The sequence below is a fragment of the Triticum aestivum genome, chromosome 4A, assembly GCF_018294505.1.
Source record: "Triticum aestivum cultivar Chinese Spring chromosome 4A, IWGSC CS RefSeq v2.1, whole genome shotgun sequence".
NCBI lineage: Eukaryota > Viridiplantae > Streptophyta > Magnoliopsida > Poales > Poaceae > Triticum > Triticum aestivum.
The window spans coordinates 75,211,051-75,233,201 of NC_057803.1; the positions used below are offsets into that span (position 1 = coordinate 75,211,051).

The 22,151-nt window shown below is 51.3% G+C and overlaps 2 protein-coding genes across 2 annotated transcripts; one reads left to right on the forward strand and one right to left on the reverse strand.

The window, feature by feature from the left end:
• Positions 1-1,232: 1,232 nt before the first annotated feature.
• Positions 1,233-12,678, forward strand: LOC123081780 (protein NRT1/ PTR FAMILY 8.3). The gene is made up of 6 exons (XM_044504310.1): positions 1,233-1,335; positions 2,050-2,159; positions 9,965-10,064; positions 10,341-10,558; positions 10,708-11,264; positions 11,693-12,678. Exons 2-6 carry the CDS (start codon positions 2,091-2,093, stop codon positions 12,513-12,515), a joined length of 1,767 nt encoding a protein of 588 aa, XP_044360245.1. The 5' UTR covers positions 1,233-1,335; positions 2,050-2,090; the 3' UTR covers positions 12,516-12,678.
• Positions 12,679-13,402: 724 nt separating this feature from the next.
• Positions 13,403-18,189, reverse strand: LOC123083734 (uncharacterized). The gene is made up of 4 exons (XM_044505682.1): positions 18,048-18,189; positions 14,320-14,471; positions 14,079-14,231; positions 13,403-13,564 (listed from the first exon to the last, which is right to left on the reverse strand). The coding sequence occupies exons 1-4, from the start codon at positions 18,187-18,189 to the stop codon at positions 13,403-13,405; spliced, it is 609 nt and encodes a 202-aa protein (XP_044361617.1).
• Positions 18,190-22,151: the final 3,962 nt, after the last annotated feature.

Below are 22,151 nucleotides of genomic sequence, written 5' to 3' on the forward strand. Positions count from 1 at the left end.
TTGCCTTGTCGGCTACCCCACCAAAACTTACATATTAGAGAATTTATATGTTGGCATAGCCCTCGAGATAATTTGAAGCAAGACATAGAATAAACATACATTGCTTGAATGACAGACTTAATGAGGACATCTTTCCCTTGCGCAGAACGTAACTTCTCCATTCATCCCTTGACCTTGCTCCAAACTATACCCTTCAAATATTTGAAAGACCCATTTTTTGAAGTACCAACACCAGAGGGCATTCCCAAATACTTTTTTGAAAGTGATTCATCAGGGCATCTCCAACGTCGACCCTCAAAAATGCGTGCGTCAATCCAGACCCATTATGTCATCCAACGAGGTATCCTATCAATCTGCGAAGTGGTCCGGACATTCGTTTTCCCGCAAACTGGGGGGAGGGGCTTTGTGGGAGTCCGGACCACCGCCACGCAGGACGACGCCCTTGGCCCACTCAAACCCCCTCTCGGTCCTATTTTCTTCCACTTCGCCCCTACCCCCCTTGTTTTGCATCCGCGCCCTCCTCCTTCGACGCCGTCGTTGTACCTCTCCGGTCGCCACTAAGGTATTGCCGGACGTCCGAAACCACCACCCACGCGCCCGCTCGCCTTGTACCACAACATCTTCCACCCAGGATCCGTCCACGGTAAGGTATGCTCCGCCTCCCTGTCGACACCATTCAGGGCGGATACCACGCCCGACAGGTGTTCGATGGAATGCCATTGAGCTTATTTTCAAACTTCATGTAGTTTTTTAGAGTAAGAAAGATGGCGGGGTACTGAAGGAGGATGAGTTTTTGTGCAATGCATGGTTGGCCGTATCTGCAAACTTCTTAGGCAGGAGCGCAAGGGACGGGGTCTTTTGGTAGCGGGTGCATGGTGCACGAAATCACTTTATGCCCTACGACATGCACACCATCCATCAACGCAATGTGAGGCCGTTAGCGTATCGATGGTACACTATTCAGAACTCCGAGATGAAGTTTTATGCCGCGGTTGATCGATTGGAGGCAATGTGGCCATTGCGCCCGGCAACCATGGAGAAAGTAAGTTTTGTTTCTTCTTGCTATGCTTTTCATTGATTCATTCATTTACTCAATATTGCTTTATACGTTGTGTAGCCTATAGTGTTGCCATGATGTACCATAGGTCAGACGACACGTCATCCACGCATATACATTGTTGGATGAAGGTCAGGGTCAACAGATATTTCGGGGGAGTGCTGCGTGGCGCGTCTCCTCGCCCCGCGCCCCCTTTGTCCTCTCGCCCCACGCCTCGTCCTGCAGTCGCTCGCGCTCCGGTCTCTCCGCTCAATCCAGTTCGATCTTGCGCCCACGCGGTGAGCAACTCACCAAGCTTGTAGCAGTTCTTCTCCGAGTACGTACTATTTCCATGTGCTTCTTCGTTGATCTGGCAAGGCAAGGCTCTTCCGACTGTGCTGCGTGGTGCAGTGGGGAACTCCACGGCGCTCGCTGCTGCATCTTCTTCCTCGGTTTGGAAGAAATCCGGGCAGCAGCATGCCGTAATTTTCCTTTCGAAGTAGAGAGTAGTTCGTTGGTCGTCTCTCAGCTGACTTGTGACTTGTGAGACCCACCACGATGGGGTTCGAGGGGGGTTGGGTGGCACTGGCACACCTGCCAACACCATAGTACCAATGATAGCCCCTTCTTAAGAGTAAAACAAAAAGAAAAATGAGCTCCATATGTCAAAAGAGAAATGCATGTTTATAGATACCCGGCATAAAAATTAGAGATATGTACCAGCTGTATGTTTCATCGCCCATATCTTCATGTAGGAGTACATTATAATTATATATGTCCCATGATGTGCAGCACGTTTGACTATACTATACTCGATGATTGCGACGTGTGAAGCGGTTGGAACGAGCATCCTCCTCACACGGTTCCATTGCTGTTGGAGCCGCTGGCGATCATTTGTTGCTTACTCTATTTCGGTGCATCATTGTAGGGCCAGATATATGTTGATTGAGGCATCCGACCTGCAGCTCCTCCATCCTTTTCATGTTATCTTCTCCTTCCTCTTGCTTTCTCAGGACATCAAGCTCGTTTCTTCCCCTGCATCTGCAAGAAGAACATGGTCATGGACTCCACGGATCGATTTGACAAGAGCCCTCTGCTGGATGGAGGCAGCTCGTTACAGGAGGTTTGTGCTCTCTCCCTCTCCCTCCCTCTCCCCCGCGTGCGCTTCCCTTGCAAGTGCAAGTGCTTACAACTTTTTTTTAAAACATAGACGTCAGAGACGTCCGGCTTTAAATTAATAAAGCCCTCAACATAGGCAGCGTGCACAAATGGAACAAACCAAATAAACGAACGAAACCGAAGCTAGGCAACCATGTTCTAAGGCATGCCAAAATGGCGAAGACGACGAAATAGAGTGCATTACATGGCATAGCCAGCCAGACTAACGAGCACGCAGGCTCAAGGTTAACCAAGACCAAAGGAGCTGCTCATCCCTATGAAGCAGCAAACGGAGGTGACGGGGCTCGGGACGCCGAGTACACGGAGCGGAGACGTGCGATAGCTTGTCGATGGAGATCAGAGTCCTGTTGTCTTCCCAGCGGTGCCCACTGCTGCAAGAATAAGATGCATTTGAAAATAGCATCAGCGGGGTGAGAGGGAAACACTCCCTCAATAGTAAACTTGTTACGAATATGCCATAAGGCCCACAGCATGGCCGAGGCACACGTCCACATTATCCGGCGTAAAGAGCCCGGGATCGAAGATAGGTATGACACAAGCTCAGAGCGTGAGCGTGGATCTCAATCCACCCCAGCGGCCTCATGGACCGCGCTCCAAGAAAAGCGCGCCAAAGGACACCGGAAGAACACGTGGTCAGCATCTTCCGCGTTATCACACAAAGCGCAAGGGCCGGAAGCAGGGCCATTGCGCTTAGCAATATTGATAGAGGTAGGAAGGCGATCTTGGCATAATTGCCATAGGAAGACCTTAATCTTTAGCGGGATTCGCGCCTTCCAAAGCCCCGTGGCTGCCATAGAGGCATGGCCGCGGCACAACTCTCTATACAGGGACTTGACAGTGAACCTGTCAGAGCCCAAAAGTCTCCAGGAGACCTCGTCTGCGGAGTCCGACAAACGCACATTCGCTATCAGAGCCCGCAGGCGATCCCACTCTGGCAGCTCCGGCCCCAAAAGTTCCCTTCTGAAGTAGATGGGAGGCGGAGAGGTACTAAGAGCCGAAGCGACCAGTTGGTTGGGCTCAACCGCGATGGAATAGAGAAGGGTGAACTCAGACCAAAGAGGCTGCTGGCCGATCCAAACGTCGTGCCAAAACCGTATGGAGTGGCCGTTATTAACCGTGAACCTCGCGCCCCTGGCGAAGTATGGTTTGAGGGATTGGATGGAGGTCCAGAAGGGGGACCCATGAGGTGTTGCCTCAAAGAAATTCCCATGCGGGAAGTACTTGGCACGAAGGAGGTCAATCCAGAGGCCGGTCCCTCCCTGGGACAGCTTCCAGATCCACTTGCACATAAGTGCAATGTTCATCAGCTTAGAGTTGATGATCCCGAGGCCCCCCTGGGCTTTAGGTCTACATACGGCTTGCCACTTAACCATGTGGTACTTCCGTTTTGGACCCGCTCCTTCCCAAAAGAAACGTGCCCGCGGTGTGTCCATTTTCGTGTGGACCCCATCAGCCAACAAGAACATACCCATGGCAAACATGGGTAGGGACGAGAGGCTGGAGTTAGTAAGGATTAGTCTTGCCCCTGAAGACATAAATCGACCTCTCCACGGACATACCCAGTCCGCCACCTTAGTGTTGAGAGGTTCCCAATCGGCAGTCGAGCATTTCTTCTCTGCGATCGGGAGGCCGAGGTAGGTAAACGGGAACTTTCCAAGTTTGCAATTGAGCAAGTTGGCCACCCGTTCACTTTCGGCCGCGTCCATCCCTATGGACATCACTTCACATTTGTGGAAGTTAATTTTTAGTCCAGACATGAGTTCAAAACACAGCAAGATGGCCTTAACCGTTGCTATGTTGTGTGTGTCCGGCTCACAAAGGAGTAGAGTGTCATCCGCATACTGCAGGTGTGACACCCCTCCAGGGATCAGGTTACCAACCACTCCCCTGATGTGGCCAGCATCGCGAGCTTTGTCTAGCATGGCGCCCAAGGCGTCCGCCACAAAGTTGAAAAGCAACGGTGAGGCTGGGTCCCCTTGACGCAGCCCACGCTTGTTGCGGAAGAAGTTCCCTACTTCTCCATTCACCGCTATCGCCGTTTGGCCTCCCGAGACCAATTGCATCATACAGTGAACCCAAACCGATGAAAATCCTCGATCCAGAAGGATTTGTCGGAGAAACTCCCAGTTCACTCGATCGTACGCCTTCTCAAAATCTAATTTCAAAAGAATTGCCGGCTGGCGAGTGTGTTTGAGCGAGTGAACGATCTCTTGGAGGGCCAACGGCCCCTCCAAGATATTGCGACCACGAATAAAAGCCGATTGGTTCCTACTAATAATACGATGAGCCACCGGAGACAAGCGCGTAGAACAAGCCTTAGAACAAATTTTAAACGGGACATTGATAAGCGCTATTGGGCGAAAAAGTCTAATGTTGTCCGCGCCCTGAACTTTGGGGATAAGCGAAAGAACCCCAAAGTTAAGGCGAGAGATGTCTACTGTGCCACGGATGAACCCATTACATACTTCGAAAATAGGGCCTTTGAGTACTTGCCAGAACCTTTTGAACATCGCCACCGGCCACCCATCCGAACCCGGGGCTGTGTCAGATTTCATCCCAAGGGCCGCCTGGTCGATCTCCTGGGGAAGGAAGGCGAGGCCCAAGCCTTCATTCTCCTCGTCCGAGACCCGCAGAGCGGGATCCCAAACATCCGACCGCAGCCGAGCCCTGGACTCCTCCCTAGAGCCCATCAACTGGATGTAGAAGTCATAAATGTGACGTACAATATCCTGTTGCCGCAAAAGGAGCCCCTGCTTAGATTGCAGTCTCAGAATGGCGCACTTATGTCGCCGGCCGTTAGCATAGGCATGGAAATATTTTGTATTCGCATCCCCCTTGAGCGTCCACTTGATTCCACCCCGCCTACGCCAGTACTCCTCCTCCGCACGTAGGAGGGACTCAACTTGGGCCTCTACAGCGTATCGCTGAGCCCAGTCTTGCTCCGAGAAGACCTGTGAGTCCGCAGCATCCACGGCGAGGTCCGCCAAGCGCGCTCGGAGCAGCTTATCCTCACGACCCTGGTTGGCCCCCCAGCCTTTGAGAGCCGCCCGCATCCCCGCCCCTGCGGCAATCCAGAAATTCATGGGCCCTCGCGTGTGCCCTATCCGGGCAACACAAGTCTCTCATTTGGAGAGGAAGAGTTGCTCAAATTCCGGGTGCTCAAACCACGCAGTTTCAAAGAAAAACCGTGGGCTTCGTTTTAAACCGATCCTCCCCCGAGGAGAGGATTAAAGGGACGTGGTCCGACCCGATCCTCGTTTCAGCGTGTAGGGAGCACATGGGAAAAAGCATTTCCCACTCCGCGGACATAAAAACTCGGTCGAGCACTGACCGAACTGGTGTAAGCTGCTTGTTTGTCCAAGTGTAACGTGCGCCCACGCGGGCTACTTCCCTAAGGGCCATTGATGCTATTGCGTTATTGAACATGGACACCCTTGTCCAGTTAATAATCCCGTTGTTCTTATCCGCTCCCGAACGGATTAAGTTAAAATCCCCACCGATTATCAGTGGTAAGTTACGCACACCCAAGGCCGCTACCTTCTCCTGCAGTTCCCCCAAGAACTCATGCAAGTGCGAGTGATCGGCCGGGCCATAAACCACGATGACCTCCCATTCGCGGAGTGTCGCGCGATGGCGGACGTGTGCCGACACGAAGAAACAGACGGCATCCCATGCCACCACTTCGCAGCAAACATGGCTGATGCCAAGGAGCAGACCCCCCGAGTGGCCCACCGCAGGTACCCATTGCCACGCGAAGCGCTCGAGCGGGTCGATGGCTAGCAGGTCTCGATGAGAGAATTCAGCCTTGATGGTTTCCTGCAAGCCAACTACATCGATATCCTCAGCGCGAATGAACTCTTTTAGCTGGGTCCGCCTCCCAACGTGGCCGAAGCCTCGGATGTTCCAGAAGATGAAATGCATTAAATTATGCGATTGCGGAGGCGGATACCGCGAGCGGTAACCGCTTTGGCCACACGCCGTGTCTTGACAGGACCACGGGCTGAGGGGGACGGCGCAACCCCTGCTGCTGTGTCCACCCGATCGGGCCGCGCAACTGGCACCAGAGAAGCCCCTGCTTCTTCTGGGACTGGCGCAACACGGGCCGCCGCTGCCTGGGCGAGCGCGGCCTGCGCGATCTCCTTAGAGCGGATGAGAGATAAAAGCTCTCGAGCCTCCCCCTCATCAGACAGGTCAACCCCACTATCCGCTAAAATACCCCCTAGGCGCTCATCCGAATAATCATCAAAAATCGTAAAGCGGGGTAGGGGGTTACCTTTGGTCTCCATGTTCTTTTGGGCCACCAAGAGTTGAGCGCGCTGGAGAGCAGGGAGGTTGCCCTTGGCGCCCTTTGACCGCGAACTTGCCCGCTCCTGCACCACCGGGGTCGACACCACCGCCTTGGAGCGCTTGGCCGTGGAGATGGGCACCTCCTTGGTCACCTCCGCCCGGAGCGCGTCGGAGGGAGGAGGGGGGCCGCCGGCGAGGGCCCACCAATCGGACCCCCAGGGGAGGCCAACGCCATCACCACCGGCCGGTGTGAGACAGGCGTGCCCGCACGAGCCGAGGGAGGGCTCGTCGGCGCCACCGGGGGAGTCTTGTGGCCCGACGTCTTCTTGTGGAGCCGCACCCCGCCGCTGCCAAGACCGCGCGCAGACATGGGTAGCCCACCCACCTCCGTAGCCACCGGGGAGACGAGCATGAAGCGGCCCTCCGAATCGCACGAAGCCGAAATGCCCTTGTCGAGGTCGAGGCCGAGGGACATGTTGGAGCCATATTGATTGAAGCCCGTCTAGTTGCTGCCCACGATCACTTGGCGCTCCTCCAGATCCTTTGCGGCCCCCGAAGTCGGGGCCACGGCCTCGGAAGTCTTGTCCTTGAGGCCCAGCTTGTCCCAAGTCGCGGTGTCGATGGAGTCATCACCCATGCTCGTGTCCTTGTCCTTGTCCTTGTCCTTGTCCTTGTCCTTGTCCATGTCATCAGGCCCCTTGTCCACGTTTGCAGGGGAATGGGGAGGAGGGGCACCCCCCTGCCTGCCACCCGCCTCGGCCTCCAGCCGAATGTTGAAGCCCTCACTATTGAACCACACTTGGACATACCCTTTGAGCTTAGCCGGGGAGCGGCACGCAAAGCGCATCCGCACGGGACCCAGCCCCGCCAACGACGCCTTGTCCACCTCCATCGGGCGCCCGATCATCACTGTCCCTGCCATAAGTCGGTCCACACGACGGTGCTTGGGCGGCACTCCCCAGAGCTTGACCCACACATCCGGCATGATTTCGGCCTTGGGCGTCTCCTGAATCGCTTCCTTGATCTCCGCCATGATGTCGTTGAGAGAGAGGTATAGTTTGCCGCTTCGCGTCGCCATTCGCAGCATGACCTTGTTGGGGAAGACGACGGAGAACATGTCGTCCCCGACGGCCGTCACCTGCCAAACCCATTCCCCTTCGAAGAGGTGGGGGAGCTCCGCCTCCAAGATGGGAATCGACAGCTCGCCGGGCGCCGCCGAGATGAACGCCGCGTCCATCACCACCGGGGCACAGACCTCCTCGCCCTCCGTCTCCACGTAGGGAAGGCAGAAGAAGCCCTCGCCGGGGATGGCGTTGCCCATGATCTGCAGCAGCAAAGGCCGCCCGCGCGTGGGGCAGTGCGCCGACGCATGCCCCTCCTCGTGGCAGACGACGCACAAAGGCTTGAAGTGGCACATGTTCTGGTAGTGGCCCACCCGACCACATTTGAAGCACTCTGGCTCGTCGGACTCCTCCACTGGGATCGGGGCGTCGGCCGAACCCTTCGACGCCGACGGCCCGGCCACCAGCAGCGGTAGCGCCGAGCCAACCCCCTTCTGCTTCTGCTTCTTGGCGATTGGATCCCTAGCCCGCTCGCCGCTCGGAGGAAGGAGGGATTCCTTCCTCTTGCGCTCTTGCTTCTGCTCCAGCCCACGGCGCCGATATTCCTCCTTCTTCTTCTTTTTGCGCTCGCGTTCCTCCAGCTTCTTCCGCTCTTGCTCCGCGAGCCACCAGGGGGACGGCAGCCCCCAGCCCGCCTCCTCCGCCGGAGGCGCCGAGACCTTGGAGAGCGCCTTCGCCCTCAGATCTTGTTCACGCTGACGCTCAGCCGCCGGGATCGGAGGTGACATGGGTGGCTTCTCCATGCGGCGGGATCCCATCTGCACCGCGGTTGTGAACGAGCAAGTGAGTGGGAGGGGAGTGGCGGAGCGGAGCAGACGACGAGCGAGATGCCTGAATCGCCGCACCTGCGAATGTGATGCGGGAAACCCTAGCGACAGATCTAGGGCACCCTTCGGCAGCCACAGCCACCTATTAATAGGTGGAAGCGGCCGCGCATCCACCGTCGCAATGGGCCCGGGCCTAACCCCTTGCGGGCGTAAAGCTACCGGGCCAGGCTGACCAGGCCCAAGCGCTGAGGAGCGCCCCTGCGTCCCTACTGGCAAAGACGCAATTGGGTCGGCCAATGGGCCCCTTAGCCCACGCACTGGCAAACTGGGCCAGTCCGACAGGCCCAGCAGAGGAGCCGGCCCGGGCGACGCCAGGGTCCGCGTCTCCCTTGCAGGGTCAACCCCGCCGCCGTCGCCGACCCCTGTCGGCTCCGGCGAGCTCACCGAGCCCGAAGGCGGCGCGGCCAATGCCAGATCGAGGCGCCCCTCCTCCGGCAGGGCACACGAGCGACCCTCAGGGCCCGCATCCACGTCCCTCGGCAGGCGCCAGATCCGCGGTGCAAGGCAGCGTCTGCCACGTCCACCAGGGGCGAACGCACGCCGGCGACCAGCCATGAGAGAGCCCCCCAGCTCCTCCGCACGGGCGACAAAGTCACCCACCGAGCATCCCGCACGGGGCCTCGGCGAACCACCACCACCATCACTTACCTCACTACTTACCTCGTCGTCGTCGCCGTCGGAGTCGATCCCCTCCAGAGCCTAGAACCTGCTGCCGGAGAGGGATGGGGCGGGGGGCCGCTCCCTAGACGGCGCGCTCCACCGCGCGCACCCCTGAGCAGGTCGCACCACCGTCCAGCCTTCCGCCTCCGCCGCGGGGCCGCTAGCGTCGTCGCCCGCGGAATCGCCCCCCGAGTCGCCAGACAAGAGCGTGCGCACGCGGCAAGGAGACATCTCCCTTGCTCGTCGATCAAGTGCTTACAACTTACCAGCCTTGCTTGTGCCAATCTTTGTTGTCAGATATGTACTCATTTGTTCACATGAATTGATTCAGCCTCTGTCCATGATAGTTCATAAGCACATGATTATTTTGGTACGGTGTGTGCACGCAGTTTATCCTGCTGACCGCATCAAATGCTGGGAAAATACTGGTTTCAGTCGGTGTCCGAATAAATTTTAGAATTTGGTGCCACGTTGTTGCAAGTCAAAATAAAAGATGAAAACTGTTCTGTTGGAATAAAGTTCCAAAGTTAAATTCAGTGTTATATATTCTTAAGTGGATTTTGGATGTGTTATAGAAACAGTACATGGGGGATAAAATGCAAAAAAAAACAGACACATTTTTACCTTTTCTGCTTTTGAAGCAAATCTGTTTTGAGACTAACTACTCCCAATTCGTAATTGTATTAGTAGTTTTTTTTTCTCAATTATCAGTCCTCCTTCTGTTCATATTAATTTGTCGGCCATTGCCATTAAATTACTTCAATTCACATTTCTCTATTGCAACATCTTTGCAAAATTAGATGGACGAGATTTTCTTATCATTATGGTTACTGTTGCTTTACTGTGAAATGCAGAGTACCACAGAATATACAGGTGATGGATCTGTTGGCATCAGTGGACATCCTGCTTCCAGAAAACATACAGGGAACTGGAAGGCCTCCTCCTTAACCATAGGTCAGTAAAACGCAATGCGCGTGCATAATTCTACTGTGAGAGCATAGAAATGTGATGGTTAGATACTTCTATACATTTTGCCAAAGAACAAATACTTGAACAGCCACACTCATATTTCATACTAAAAGTTTCATATACTGATATACATACATCCAGTCCCAACATACTGTTTGTGAAGATATTTTGCCTCTTCAGATACTGAACCAAACTCTTGTTGAATGTGACACTAGAATTTTACGTGCAAGATCTAATAGAAAGTAAATTACTTTGTTGCAGTCTGTTCATTCTGCTGTTATCTGGCCTATTCTTCAATTGGGAAAAACCTAGTCAGTTATCTCACAAAAGTTCTACATGAAACAAATCTGGATGCTGCAAGACATGTTGCAACTTGGCAAGGTACTAGCTATCTCGCGCCTCTGGTTGGAGCCTTCGTTGCTGATTCATATCTGGGGAAGTACCGGACAGCTTTGATCAGCTGCACCATTTTCATTATGGTAAGCGCTACAAATCACTCATGCCCATTTATGATTCAAAATAATCACAAAGAGTACATGATGCTTGTTTACCTTAACACGTGCATTCAATATCTGAACTCTGTTTTCTTAACTTTTTTGTTTAACTTTTTTTTTGCTCTGTTATTCAGGGTATGATGTTGTTGCTTCTATCAGCAGCACTTCCATTAATCTCAGCCGGTCCTCATGCTTGGACTCTCTGGGTAGATCCTATCTCTTCTCGGTACATTATATTCTTGGTTGGGTTGTACATGGTTGGTTTAGGGTACGGTGCAGAGAGCCCTTGCGTCACGTCTTTTGGAGCCGATCAATTTGATGACACCGATGAAGTGGAGAAGACCAGAAAGAGCTCTTTTTTTAATTGGCACTATTTCTCAATCAATGCCGGTTCATTGATCGCTGGGACTGTTATTGTCTGGGTTCAAGAACATGAAGGCTGGCTCTGGGGTTTTACAATTTCTACACTATTTGTGACTTTAGGTATAAGTGTTTTTTTCCTGGGCTCCATTGTGTATAGATTTCAGAAACCTGGAGGAAGCCCTCTAGCAAGAATATGGCAGGTTGTTGTTGCAGCTTCTCGGAACTTCGATAAAGTTTTGCCATGTGATTCCTCAGCTCTTTATGAGTTTTTGGGGCAAGGTTCGGCAATCGAAGGCAGCCAGAAATTGGAACATACAAGTGGACTTGAGTAATACTCTGCTGAGATTTCAACTCTTAACTTTACAATTTATGCATTCATTTTATTTTGAATTTTCGTTCAAGTAAAGTTGATTAATTTATTTTCTAATAGTAGATATGTAAGATACATTTTAAGTTATATTCAAATCATTGAAAAGGGGAAACAATATTGCACACTTTTGTGAAAATCTATGTTGGTACAAATGGATGTGCTGAAATTCGTAGAAAAAAATTCTCTTCTTTTTCAAGTATTAAGGAAGATTTCTATAATTAGGGAAATAGTACTAATATTTTTCGATAAGGAACCTTCAACAGTCTGATCAAGTAGATTTCTATAATTATTGAATTAGTAATATTTTTCGATAAGGAACCTGAAACAGTCTGATCAAGTAGATTTCTATAATTATTGAATTAGTAATATTTTTCTTCCTCATTCAGGTTCTTTGATAAAGCTGCAATTGTGACACTACCTGACTGTGAATCTCCTGGCCAACTTAATAAGTGGAAGATTTGTACTGTCACTCAGGTAGAGGAGTTAAAGATTCTAATCAGAATGTTCCCAATTTGGTCAGGAATGGTATTGTTTGCTGCAGTTCAGGAACAAATGTTTTCAACATTTGTAGAGCAAGGGATGACAATGGAGAAACACGTCGGCTCTTTCGAAATACCCGCTGCATCCTTTCAATCCATAGATACACTTACTGTCATTATGCTGGTTCCAATTTATGAGAGGGTCCTTGTTCCAGTAATTAGAAAATTCACCAGCAGAGCGAATGGCATTTCATCGCCGCAGCGAATAGGGATCGGTTTATGTTTCTCCATGTCCTCAATGGTGATAGCAGCATTGGTCGAGAGTAACCGGTTACAGATTGCACAGTCCGAAGGTTTGGTGCACAGCAAGGTGACTGTTCCGATGAGCATCCTGTGGCAAGGACCTCAGTACTTTCTGCTAGGCGTCGCTGAGGTGTTCTCCAACATTGGGCTAACTGAATTTTTCTATAATGAGTCTCCAGACGCCATGAGAAGCTTATGTATTGCAATCTCGCTTCTTAACGTCTCTGCTGGAAATTACCTTAGTTCGTTTATCCTTTCCCTTGTGCCGGTATTCACAGCCAGAGGAGGCAGCCCAGGGTGGATACCTGATAACTTGAATGAAGGGCATTTGGATAGATTCTACCTGATGATGGCTGGGCTGAGTTTGCTGAATATATTGGTCTTTGTATTCTATGCTAGGAGGTACAAATGTAAGAAGGCTTCCTGAGCCTCCTTGACCTTGGCATTGTAATTGGAGACTGTAACTCTAGATTTTTCTTTTTCGAAACCGGAGATACTCAATGTGAGACCCACATCTCATTACGAGAAATGGCGCTGTTAAAAGTGCTTTTATCTGGAAAAGAAAGTTAAATACCTAAATTTTCTGGTTACTTCTATATATTACATGGCTCCAAGGAGTTACTTGCCAGTGTTTGTTTGGCAGAGAACTACACATATTTTGAGTGGATTTGAGCTTTAGGGATACTACTCCATACTGCATTTGGTTAGGGTATGAGGAAATTGTACTGTAATATCAGCATGTGCACAGGTAAACTATACAGTATAGTTTACCTGCCTCACATGCTTCAGGCGACGGGTTTATCGCGTATTGCATACTCAACCGGACCTTCCGTTGCCTATCTTTCTCATACTTGGTGTTTGTGAAGCAGTGTGCGGGGTAATAATTAAGCTACTGCGTCATCAGTAGCTTAACTGACCCTAACATACTGTTAAGCTGCTTAATTTGTTCATTCAACTGGATCTACAATAAATGTGCGAATCGAGTTTACAGCAAAGGAAATGTCAAGTTCATTCTCATTTCCAACAAGGGCCAAGAGATCCTCACCTGCCATTGAAGCTCACAGGTGAAATTGTCGATTCTAACATGGATGTCTCAAACAAGATGCCCTTCTACCACTACAACATGTATGGAGATATAAGCTACTCCCTCCGTTCCAAAATACTTGACTTCCATTTGTCCAAAAATGGATGTACGGTATACCTATATACTAAAACATGTCTAGATACATATATATTCTGACAAATGGAGGTCATGTATTATGGAATGGAGGGAGTACATGCTGATCCGAAAATCTCCATCGCACGGAGACCCTTTCAGATGTCCTTCATATCCACCTCCAGTTCATCCTCTTGCTTAATGGGTGGTCGTGAAAAAATCTCATTTACAAGACCCAATAGTTCCTTGGCACGTTCCTCTTCATTCTGTGTCCCTCCTTGCTCATCTTTGCTGAATCTTTTCCCACAGTCCTCTACCATCTGCAACAGAGAACAGAACAAATTAGATGAACATCTTAACCTAAAACCCATAATGTTTAGTTTAGTACTCTATCCGTTTCTCCGACGAGTATTTCCGGACGGAGGGAGTACTCAATAATAAACATTCCACCTTTCAGATAACTTAAATCTCTTGGCAATAAATCAAGCACATATGAAGGCACAAAATTTTGAAACATGCACATTGTTATTCAAATATATTTGCTTCACTATTTCAGAAATTAGTCAAAGTTGGCCAATAGAGCAACTTTGGCTAGTGTTCGGTTGAATTGCCAAAAATTGGAGCCCAAACAATCAGCTGCCAATATTTTTAGAGTTGCCAAATATTGGCTCCAAACCAAGCAGGCTCTAAATGCTTATATCAAAAGACAATTCCATTTCAAGATCTAACAAATGGTCCAAAGTATTACTATACTGCGTGTCTTGGTTGGTCTCAGCTAAAGAAGATATCATACTAACGGGCATCTTAATATCAGCAAAATAAACATGGCAATACCGCATAAACATCAGCAACTGAGGTTGGCCTCCAATTGAGAACATTTTGCTTGTCAGCAACGGTAAGCTTGAAACCCTCATATCTGTTTGCAAATTCAGTAACTGACTCCCTTGTTTGGTTGCAAGCAGGAGTATTTAGGAGGTACTCGTATACCTGTTTGTCACAGCACTAAACATGAGAGCAGTTTAAGCATAAAAAAAGGACACAGATTGGATCAAGCATCAGAGAAACAAATGAGCACCTTGCACTCTGATGCAGCAACAGCCCCCAAACATCCCATGGGATCTGTTTTTGCACCTCTAATTCGTAAGAAGTCAAGAACTTCGAAGTTGGTGAGATGCCCTGCATTTGCTTTCTCTCTACGGAGCAACAAAGTGCATTGGATATTCAGAACTTCAGATGAGAAATACAGCCGAGCTTTTAAATTATTCAGCATCTAGTCTAGCTAAGTTAGCAAAACAAAATTAGGCTAGGACCAACATGTCAGTCTCAACTGTTAGACTATAAGTATGAGCTCAAATGCAGATTGTATTCATCTCTCACACAGGAGTACAAAGATATATAGCAGTACATCAGAGAGAGAGAGAAGGAGAGAGAATACACACGCACACGCTAGCTAAGCTAACCATCGATCCTAATCTCGTGGAGAGTTAGCAGCGGATAATACCGGCTGCACTGCATGCATGGCGCATGCAGAGGCGGTGGCGCCCGTGGCGCGAGACCAGAGACGCTCCTGTCGCAAGACCAGCTCAAGCTGGTAATCATCAGTCTAACAGCCCCCGCAGTCTCATCGTGGGCTTGCCGAACGTTGAGACTGGTCCGGAACTGCGCAAATGTAGCAGTGGGAAGACCCTTGGTGAAGATATCCGCGTACTGAGATGATGTAGGGACATGAAGCACTCGGACCTCACCGAGTGAGACCTTGTCACGGACGAAGTGAATGTCAATCTCAATGTGTTTGGTGCGTCGATGCTGCACTGGGTTAGCTGACATGTACACAACAGAGACATTATCACAATACACAACCGTAGACTTGGCGATAGGCTGGTGGAGCTCCTGCAACAACTGGCGGAGCCAAGCGGTCTCGGCAACGACGTGGGCAACATCCCGATACTCCGCCTCAGCGCTCGGCCTGGAAACAGTAAGCTGTCGCTTCGACGACTAAGATATCAAGTTATCCGCAAGAAATACGCAAAAACCAGAGGTGGAGCGTCGTGTGTCAGGGCAGCCCGCCCAATCCGCGTCGGAATATGCTAAGAGAGTGGACGGAGAGGATGGATAAATGTGGAGACCATAGTCCAGGGTGCCTTTGAGATAACGAATGATGCGTTTGACAAGATTATAGTGGGAGGAACGTGGGGCATGCATGAAGAGACATGCCTGCTGAACGGCATAGGACAGGTCAGGACGAGTGATAGTCATGTACTGGAGGGCGCCGGTTAGACTGCGATAGATAGTAGGGTTATCGAGAAGATCACCGTCAGTGATGGAGAGTTTGGCGCCAGAGTCGATGGGAGTGCGTTTGGGATGACAATCGGCCATGCCAGCATGCTCTATGATATCCAAGGCATACTGCCGTTGAGAAAGATGGAGCCCTGTGGGTGAGTGAGTCACGGCAATGCCAAGGAAATGAGAGAGTGTACCGAGGTCAGTCATAGAGAATTCGCCACGAAGGAGAGAGATGATGTAGTGAAGAAAAGAGGTCGATGAAGCCGTAAGAATGATGTCGTCGACGTAAAAAAGAAGATAGGCGGTGTGGTTTGTGGACTTGTAAATGCAGAGAGAGGTGTCACATTTAGAGGCAACGAACCCGATGGACGCGACGAACGCGGCAAAACGAGTAAACCAGGCGCACGGAGCCTGCTTAAGGCCGTAAAGAGATTTCTTGAGGAGGCAGACGTGAGAAGGTGCAACGGGGTCTTCGAACCCGAGGGGCTGCTGGAAGTAGACGGTCTCAGCAAGATGACCATGAAGGAAAGCGTTCTTGACATCTAACTAGTGGATGGGCCAGGAGTGAGAGGTAGCGAGGGAGAGAACGACGCAGATAGTGCTGGGTTTGACGACGGGAGAGAAGGTCTCGTCGTAATCAACCCCCTCGGTCTGAGAAAACCCACGGACAACCCAACGGGCTTTATAGCGAGCAAGCGTGCCGTCAGAGTTATACTTGTGCTTAAAAACCCACTTCCTGATGGGAACACCGAAGGGGCGAGGGACAAGAGCCCAAGTCTCATTTTGAAGAAGAGCTTGGTACTCATCACTCATGGCGCTGGCCAGTGTGGATCAACAAGAGCAGCCCGGTAGGTGCGGGGGAGTGCCGAGACACCACGAAAATCAGCAAGGAAGTTGAGGCGGCGTGAGGGTAAGTGAAAGTCGGATTTGGCACGAGTGCGCATGTTATGGGGGTTAGCAGGCGGTGCAACAGCAACGGCCCGTGGAGGGAGGGGTCTGGGGTTGGCAGTGCTACCAGAGGAGGAAGACGAGGGGCTACTATCGATCGAGGAAGAGGTCCGGGTGGCGGTGGAATCCGGTGTTGTAGCAACGGATGCGGCGGACGAGACGGCTGCCGTGGCAGCGTTTTCGCCGGGCGAAACGGCCACCGTGGCAGCGTTATCGCCAGGTGAAACGGCCGCCGTGGCAGCGGTTTCGCCGGGCGAGACGGCCGCCGTGGCAGTGCTGTCGCCGGACGAAGTGGCGGTCGTGGTAGAAGTCCTAACGACGAACGGTGTCATCACAGGAGCGGAGGAGAGGGTTGGGCCATCGTAGGAGGCCGGGTGGGAAAAGTCCATCGATGGGGAGGCCGTCGGGGTGCTAAAAAAGGGGAAAACAAACTCATGAAAGACAACGTGCCGGGATGTGTACACTTTGTTGGTGGAGCGGTCGAGGCAGCGATAGCCCTTGTGATCGAGAGGGTAGCCGATGAACACACACGCGACGGAGCGGGCGGCCAGTTTGTGTGGTGCGGTGGCCTCGGTGTTGGGGTAGCATAAGCACCCGAAAACACGCAGGTGAGAATAAGAGGGTGGTGTGTGATGAAGGGTTTCGTGAGGCGTGGTGAGGGACAACTTTTTGGTGGGACGAAGGTTGAGAAGGAGGGTGGCGGTGGTGAGAGCATCGGCCCAGTAGCGAGGAGGCATGGATGCTTGAAGTAAGAGCGTGCGGACCACATCGTTCGTCGAACGAATAGCACGCTCGGCTTTCCCGTTCTGGGGGACGTGTAAGGGCAGGAGAAGCGCATCACCGTGCCAAAGGGAAGTAGAAAGTCGCGGTTTTGGGTACTGTCAAACTCACGTCCGTTGTCGCATTGGAGAGTACGGATGGTACGACCGAAATGCGTGCGGACATATGCATGAAAGTAACGAAACACGGCAGGGACATCAGATTTCTGTTTGAGAGGAAAAGTCCATCGGTAGCACGAGAAATCATCAATGACTAAGAGATAATATTTGTTGCCAGAGACACTAGATAAAGGGGCAGTCCAAAGATCACAATGGAGTAATTCAAATGGACCAGTGGTGGAACTAAGAGAGGAACTGAAAGGTAAACGAACATGTTTTCCAGTCTGGCAAGCATGGCACAAGCGCCCATCAGAAACACTTTTATTACAATGATCTAAACTTTTATTGCTACGAAAAGTGGCATCGCCGGGGTGACCCAAACGCCGGTGCCAAAGATCTGTAAGGCGTGAGACGGTGGTGACGTAGGCAGTGGGAGCAGGCGGTGGAAAAATGTCGTATAGTTCGCCGCTACTGTTGCACCGGAGGACCGCCGCCTTGGTTGCATAATCCTTCACAGAGAGGCCATGGGGATCAAATTCAACGGAACAGTTGTTATCAGTAGTTAAACGACGAACATACAATAAATCTTTGATGAGATCAGGTGCAACAAGGACGTTATTGAGATAGAGAGGCCGATGTGGGTTTGGAAGAGTAGCAGAACCAACGTGACTAATGTGCAGAGAACTATCATTACCGACATAAACTGGGGCATAACCTGATACAGGAACGACGGAGGAAAGCTTACCAGGATCCGAGGTGATGTGAGCGGAGGCGCCGGAGTCCGCGACCCAGCCGCCGCTCGGAGACTGTAGGGACAAGTTGTGAAGAGCGCCCATCAAGGCGGCGTGGTCGACGCCGTGTGAATCACAGGCCGCGGCGGGGGCAGGAACTGCTGCTGCGGTGGGGCCGGAAGGTACGCCTGCTGCTGCTGGTGGTGAACGCCGGCATGGGTGCAGGATGCAGATGAGGGCCGCCGTAGGTGTACCCGTACGCCGGCTGGAGCGGCCGTTGAGGGCTGCCGAACGCGGCGTGCGCCTGAGGGCGCGAGCCGAGGAGGCCCGGGAGTGCCCAGGGCGGCGGCGGGAGCGGCATCGGGTAGGCGTACACATGCCCGGTCCAGGGATTGGGGCCGAAGGACGCACCCTGGTACCCCCCGTTGTTGGTGTAGCGTCGCCGCTTGTTGGCGCCTTGGTTCGGCGAGGGGGTGCCGGGCTTGCTACCGCCGCCCTGCTGCTTGGTGACGTTGCCGGAGGCGCCCTACGGAGATGGAGCAGGGGGACGGCCGTGAGCCGCAAGAGCGGTGTGGGAACCGGCCGGGAAGGCGCCGCCGGAGGTCATCTCGTCGTGGAGAAACATGCCGACGGCCTGCTCGAAGGGCATGGGGTTCGTCGACTTCTCGATGATGGCAGCCGTCATCCCGTGGCGATCCCGGTTGACGCCCCGAAGAAGCTGGATCACCAGCTCATCGTCGTCGACGGGCTTGTTGACGTTGCGGAGGGCGTCCGCGACAGACTTGAGCCGGGCACAGAAGACCGGGATGGTGGAGTCGTCCTGCTTCACGGCGTAGAGCTCCGTCTTGAGATGGAACTGCCGGGAGCGCTGGTTGTTGAGGAAGAGCGCTTCCAGCTTGGACCAAAGCTCAAAGGCCGTGGCTTTCCGGTCCTGAACAAACCCGAGAAGTTCAGGACACATGGTGTTGTAGAACCAGGTTTTTACCGCTTTGTTGTTGATGGTCCACGTCGGGTCGTGCTGATGATCGGAGAAGTCGGGCGAGACGTGGGCGTTCACATCGAACTGATCGAAGGCCTCTTCCATCAGCCCACGCCAGATGGAGTAGTTCTTCCCCTGCATGTCGAGGAGAGCTGCGCCGCCGTCTTGAAGTGGGGAAGGGTAGGGGCGGCAAGGGGCGGCAGTGGGGAGGGGGCGACCTGCAGAGGGGAGGTGGCCAGTGGGGGAGGGGGAGGCGAGGAGGAAGCCTGAGGAGTGCCCAGGGCGGCGGCAGCCGCGGCGGCAGAGGTTTCCTCGGCCATGGCGGAAGCGAGAAAGGAGGATCACAAAACTGATACCATGTTAGACTATAAGTATGAGCTCAAATGCAGATTGTATTCATCTCTCACACAGGAGTACAAAGATATATAGCAGTACATCAGAGAGAGAGAGAAGGAGAGAGAATACACACGCACACGCTAGCTAAGCTAACCATCGATCCTAATCTCGTGGAGAGTCAGCGGCGGATAATACCGGCTGTGCTGCATGCATGGCGCATGCAGAGGCGGTGGCGCCCGTGGCGCGAGACCAGCGACGCTCCTGTCGCAAGACCAGCTCAAGCTGGTAATCATCAGTCTAACATCAACAATTTATCTGCACAATTTCCCAATTAAACCAAACAAACTCCTCCTTGACAGGATCATCGCTCAGGGACAATTGTGTACCAAACTTAGTTTTGCAAGGGATTGCACAATGGAGAGGGAGAGGTTAGTGTAATGAAAGTGTGGAACTACAAGATTGTGACGGCACACAAAACATAAGCAACAAATGAGTACTGACATCTTCATCCTACTGTGCAAATTCGACGAAGTATTTCGGGCTGGACTGGACTGGGACGGTGCAGATTCGACCGCCCAGCGTCTCGGTCTGTGTGCTCGGAGACAACGGCGTCGTGGACTCGTGGTCTTGGTCAGGGCGGGGAGGTGGTTGGCTTCGAGGGCGGCGACTAGAAGCGGTGACTGCGGGGAGGTCAGGGGTCGATCCGGGCGCGAGTGGCGGTAGCCGGAGGGTGGCGGCGGACTAGATTTCTTTTAGGAAATGCCATTCATTCTTTATTAAATCTTCGCATTTATTTTCGAAAAGGAGGAATACCCGGCCTCTGCATTCTTTATTAAATTTTTGCATAAAATAAATGATTTTTAGAAAAAAAATTATGTAGTACAACACTTAGACACATCTACGTGTGAACAATCTATGATTGGATGGTTAAAAAAACAGTGATATCCACTGAAATTAAAGGGTCAAGTTCACACTTTTTTTTTTCAGGTTCATTCATCTTGTGGAAAACAAAGGTTTCTCTTTTGTGATGTGCAATGCAAAAAAATGTTGATGACTCGTACATTTCAGTCCTTCAAATAAAAACACCCTACATAGATCTTTTGAGCTCTCAAATGCCCCCATTTTTATGAATGTCTTTCTAATAATAATAATAATAATAATAATAATAATAATAATAATAATAATAATAATAATAATAAATCATCGTAGATACACAAGTATGAGTTGCAATGCACTGGACATAAGGATACTGTGCATGGGCGTTCTTTTGGCTCCCTTAAGCATACGCTTCAGGATAAACTAAATGTACATATAAGTCTTTTTAGAGATGTTGCGCGTGGGCGTTCTTTATGTCCTCTATGTGTGGAACATTTCAAGAACTAAATACGTTATGATCTGGGAAATAAAACAAAATTAGTTCTCTAATGAGGATACTTTTGAGGCACTAAACTTGTTTTTTTTTCAAAAGTCACAATACTTGTGTTTTTCATGAAAAAAAAATTCTCGAATATGCACGAGTGTGCATATTATATATTAAAGAAGAAAGGCAAAAGAGTGCCTCCACCATAGTTTACAAGAGTTCGTTACAACTCACTCCTCACTACTAGCCCACCTATACAATTCACGGAAGAAAACATCAACGTTGCCTTAAACTTGTGGGCACTCAGCCAAGTCATACCCTCGGACCTCACCTTACTCAGAAGTTCACTCATCGAAGGAGACGCTCCGTCAAATACAATCGCATTGCGATACTTCCATAGTTCTCAAAGCGTTAGAATGGAAATCGTATGCAGATCCTTCCAACGTAGGTTGTGAGGCTTCTGCTTCTCCCTAAGCCATGAGCCAAGGGCATTCTGCGTCGTCGGCGTCGAGTCCAACTTGCCCAGAGCTTGACATATGACGGCCCATACCGATCTGGCAAACACGCATGTTAGTAGCACATGGTTTATCGTTTCTTCCTCCTGGTTGCACAGAGGGCATGCGTCCTAATGCGGTAGTCCTCTCCGTGCAAGTCTATCTGAGGTCCAATATCGGTCCCTCAACGCGAGCCATGTAAAGAACTTGCAAGTGGAAGGTGCCCGAGACTTCCAAGTCAGCTCCGCTATGGGCTCAACAGTCCTGCCCCAAAACATTGACGCGTATGCCGACCTCACCGAGTATTGTCCATTAGTCTCCCATGCCCAAGATATCGTATCCGGCATATCCATGTTAGGCTCCCATAGACTCACTCTGGCCCATAACGAGAGGAATTCCTGTAGAGCCTCATCTCCTATCTTGGGACCAACATCCAATGCCCAAGACCCATCCGCGATGGCCTGTGCCACCAGCCTCGTCGATTTGACTCTCCGCGAGATCCGACCATAAATATTTGGCGCAATGTCTTGAACCCTCAGGCCATCAATCCAACGATCTTCCCAAAAGAGTGTGTTGAGACCAGCATGCGCTTTGCTCCTAGTTGCTGCCTGGAAAAGTCTTTTCGCTTCCCTTGGAACTCGGATGTTAAATTCACTCCATGGTCTACAAGTGTCCGCTCGTTGCAGCCATGGCCATCTCGCCTACATGGCCACATTAAGCCATCTAAGATTTGGCAGCCCCAGGCCTCCTGCCCATTTCGGTGTGCACATCGAGTCCCAGGCGACAACACAATTTCCTCCATTGGCAGCGGCCCTCCGGCACCAAAGGTGTAACGCCCGGGTAATTAAGCTACAGTAATCCCACGCTAATGGTGCCATGTCACCACGGTTACTGTTGT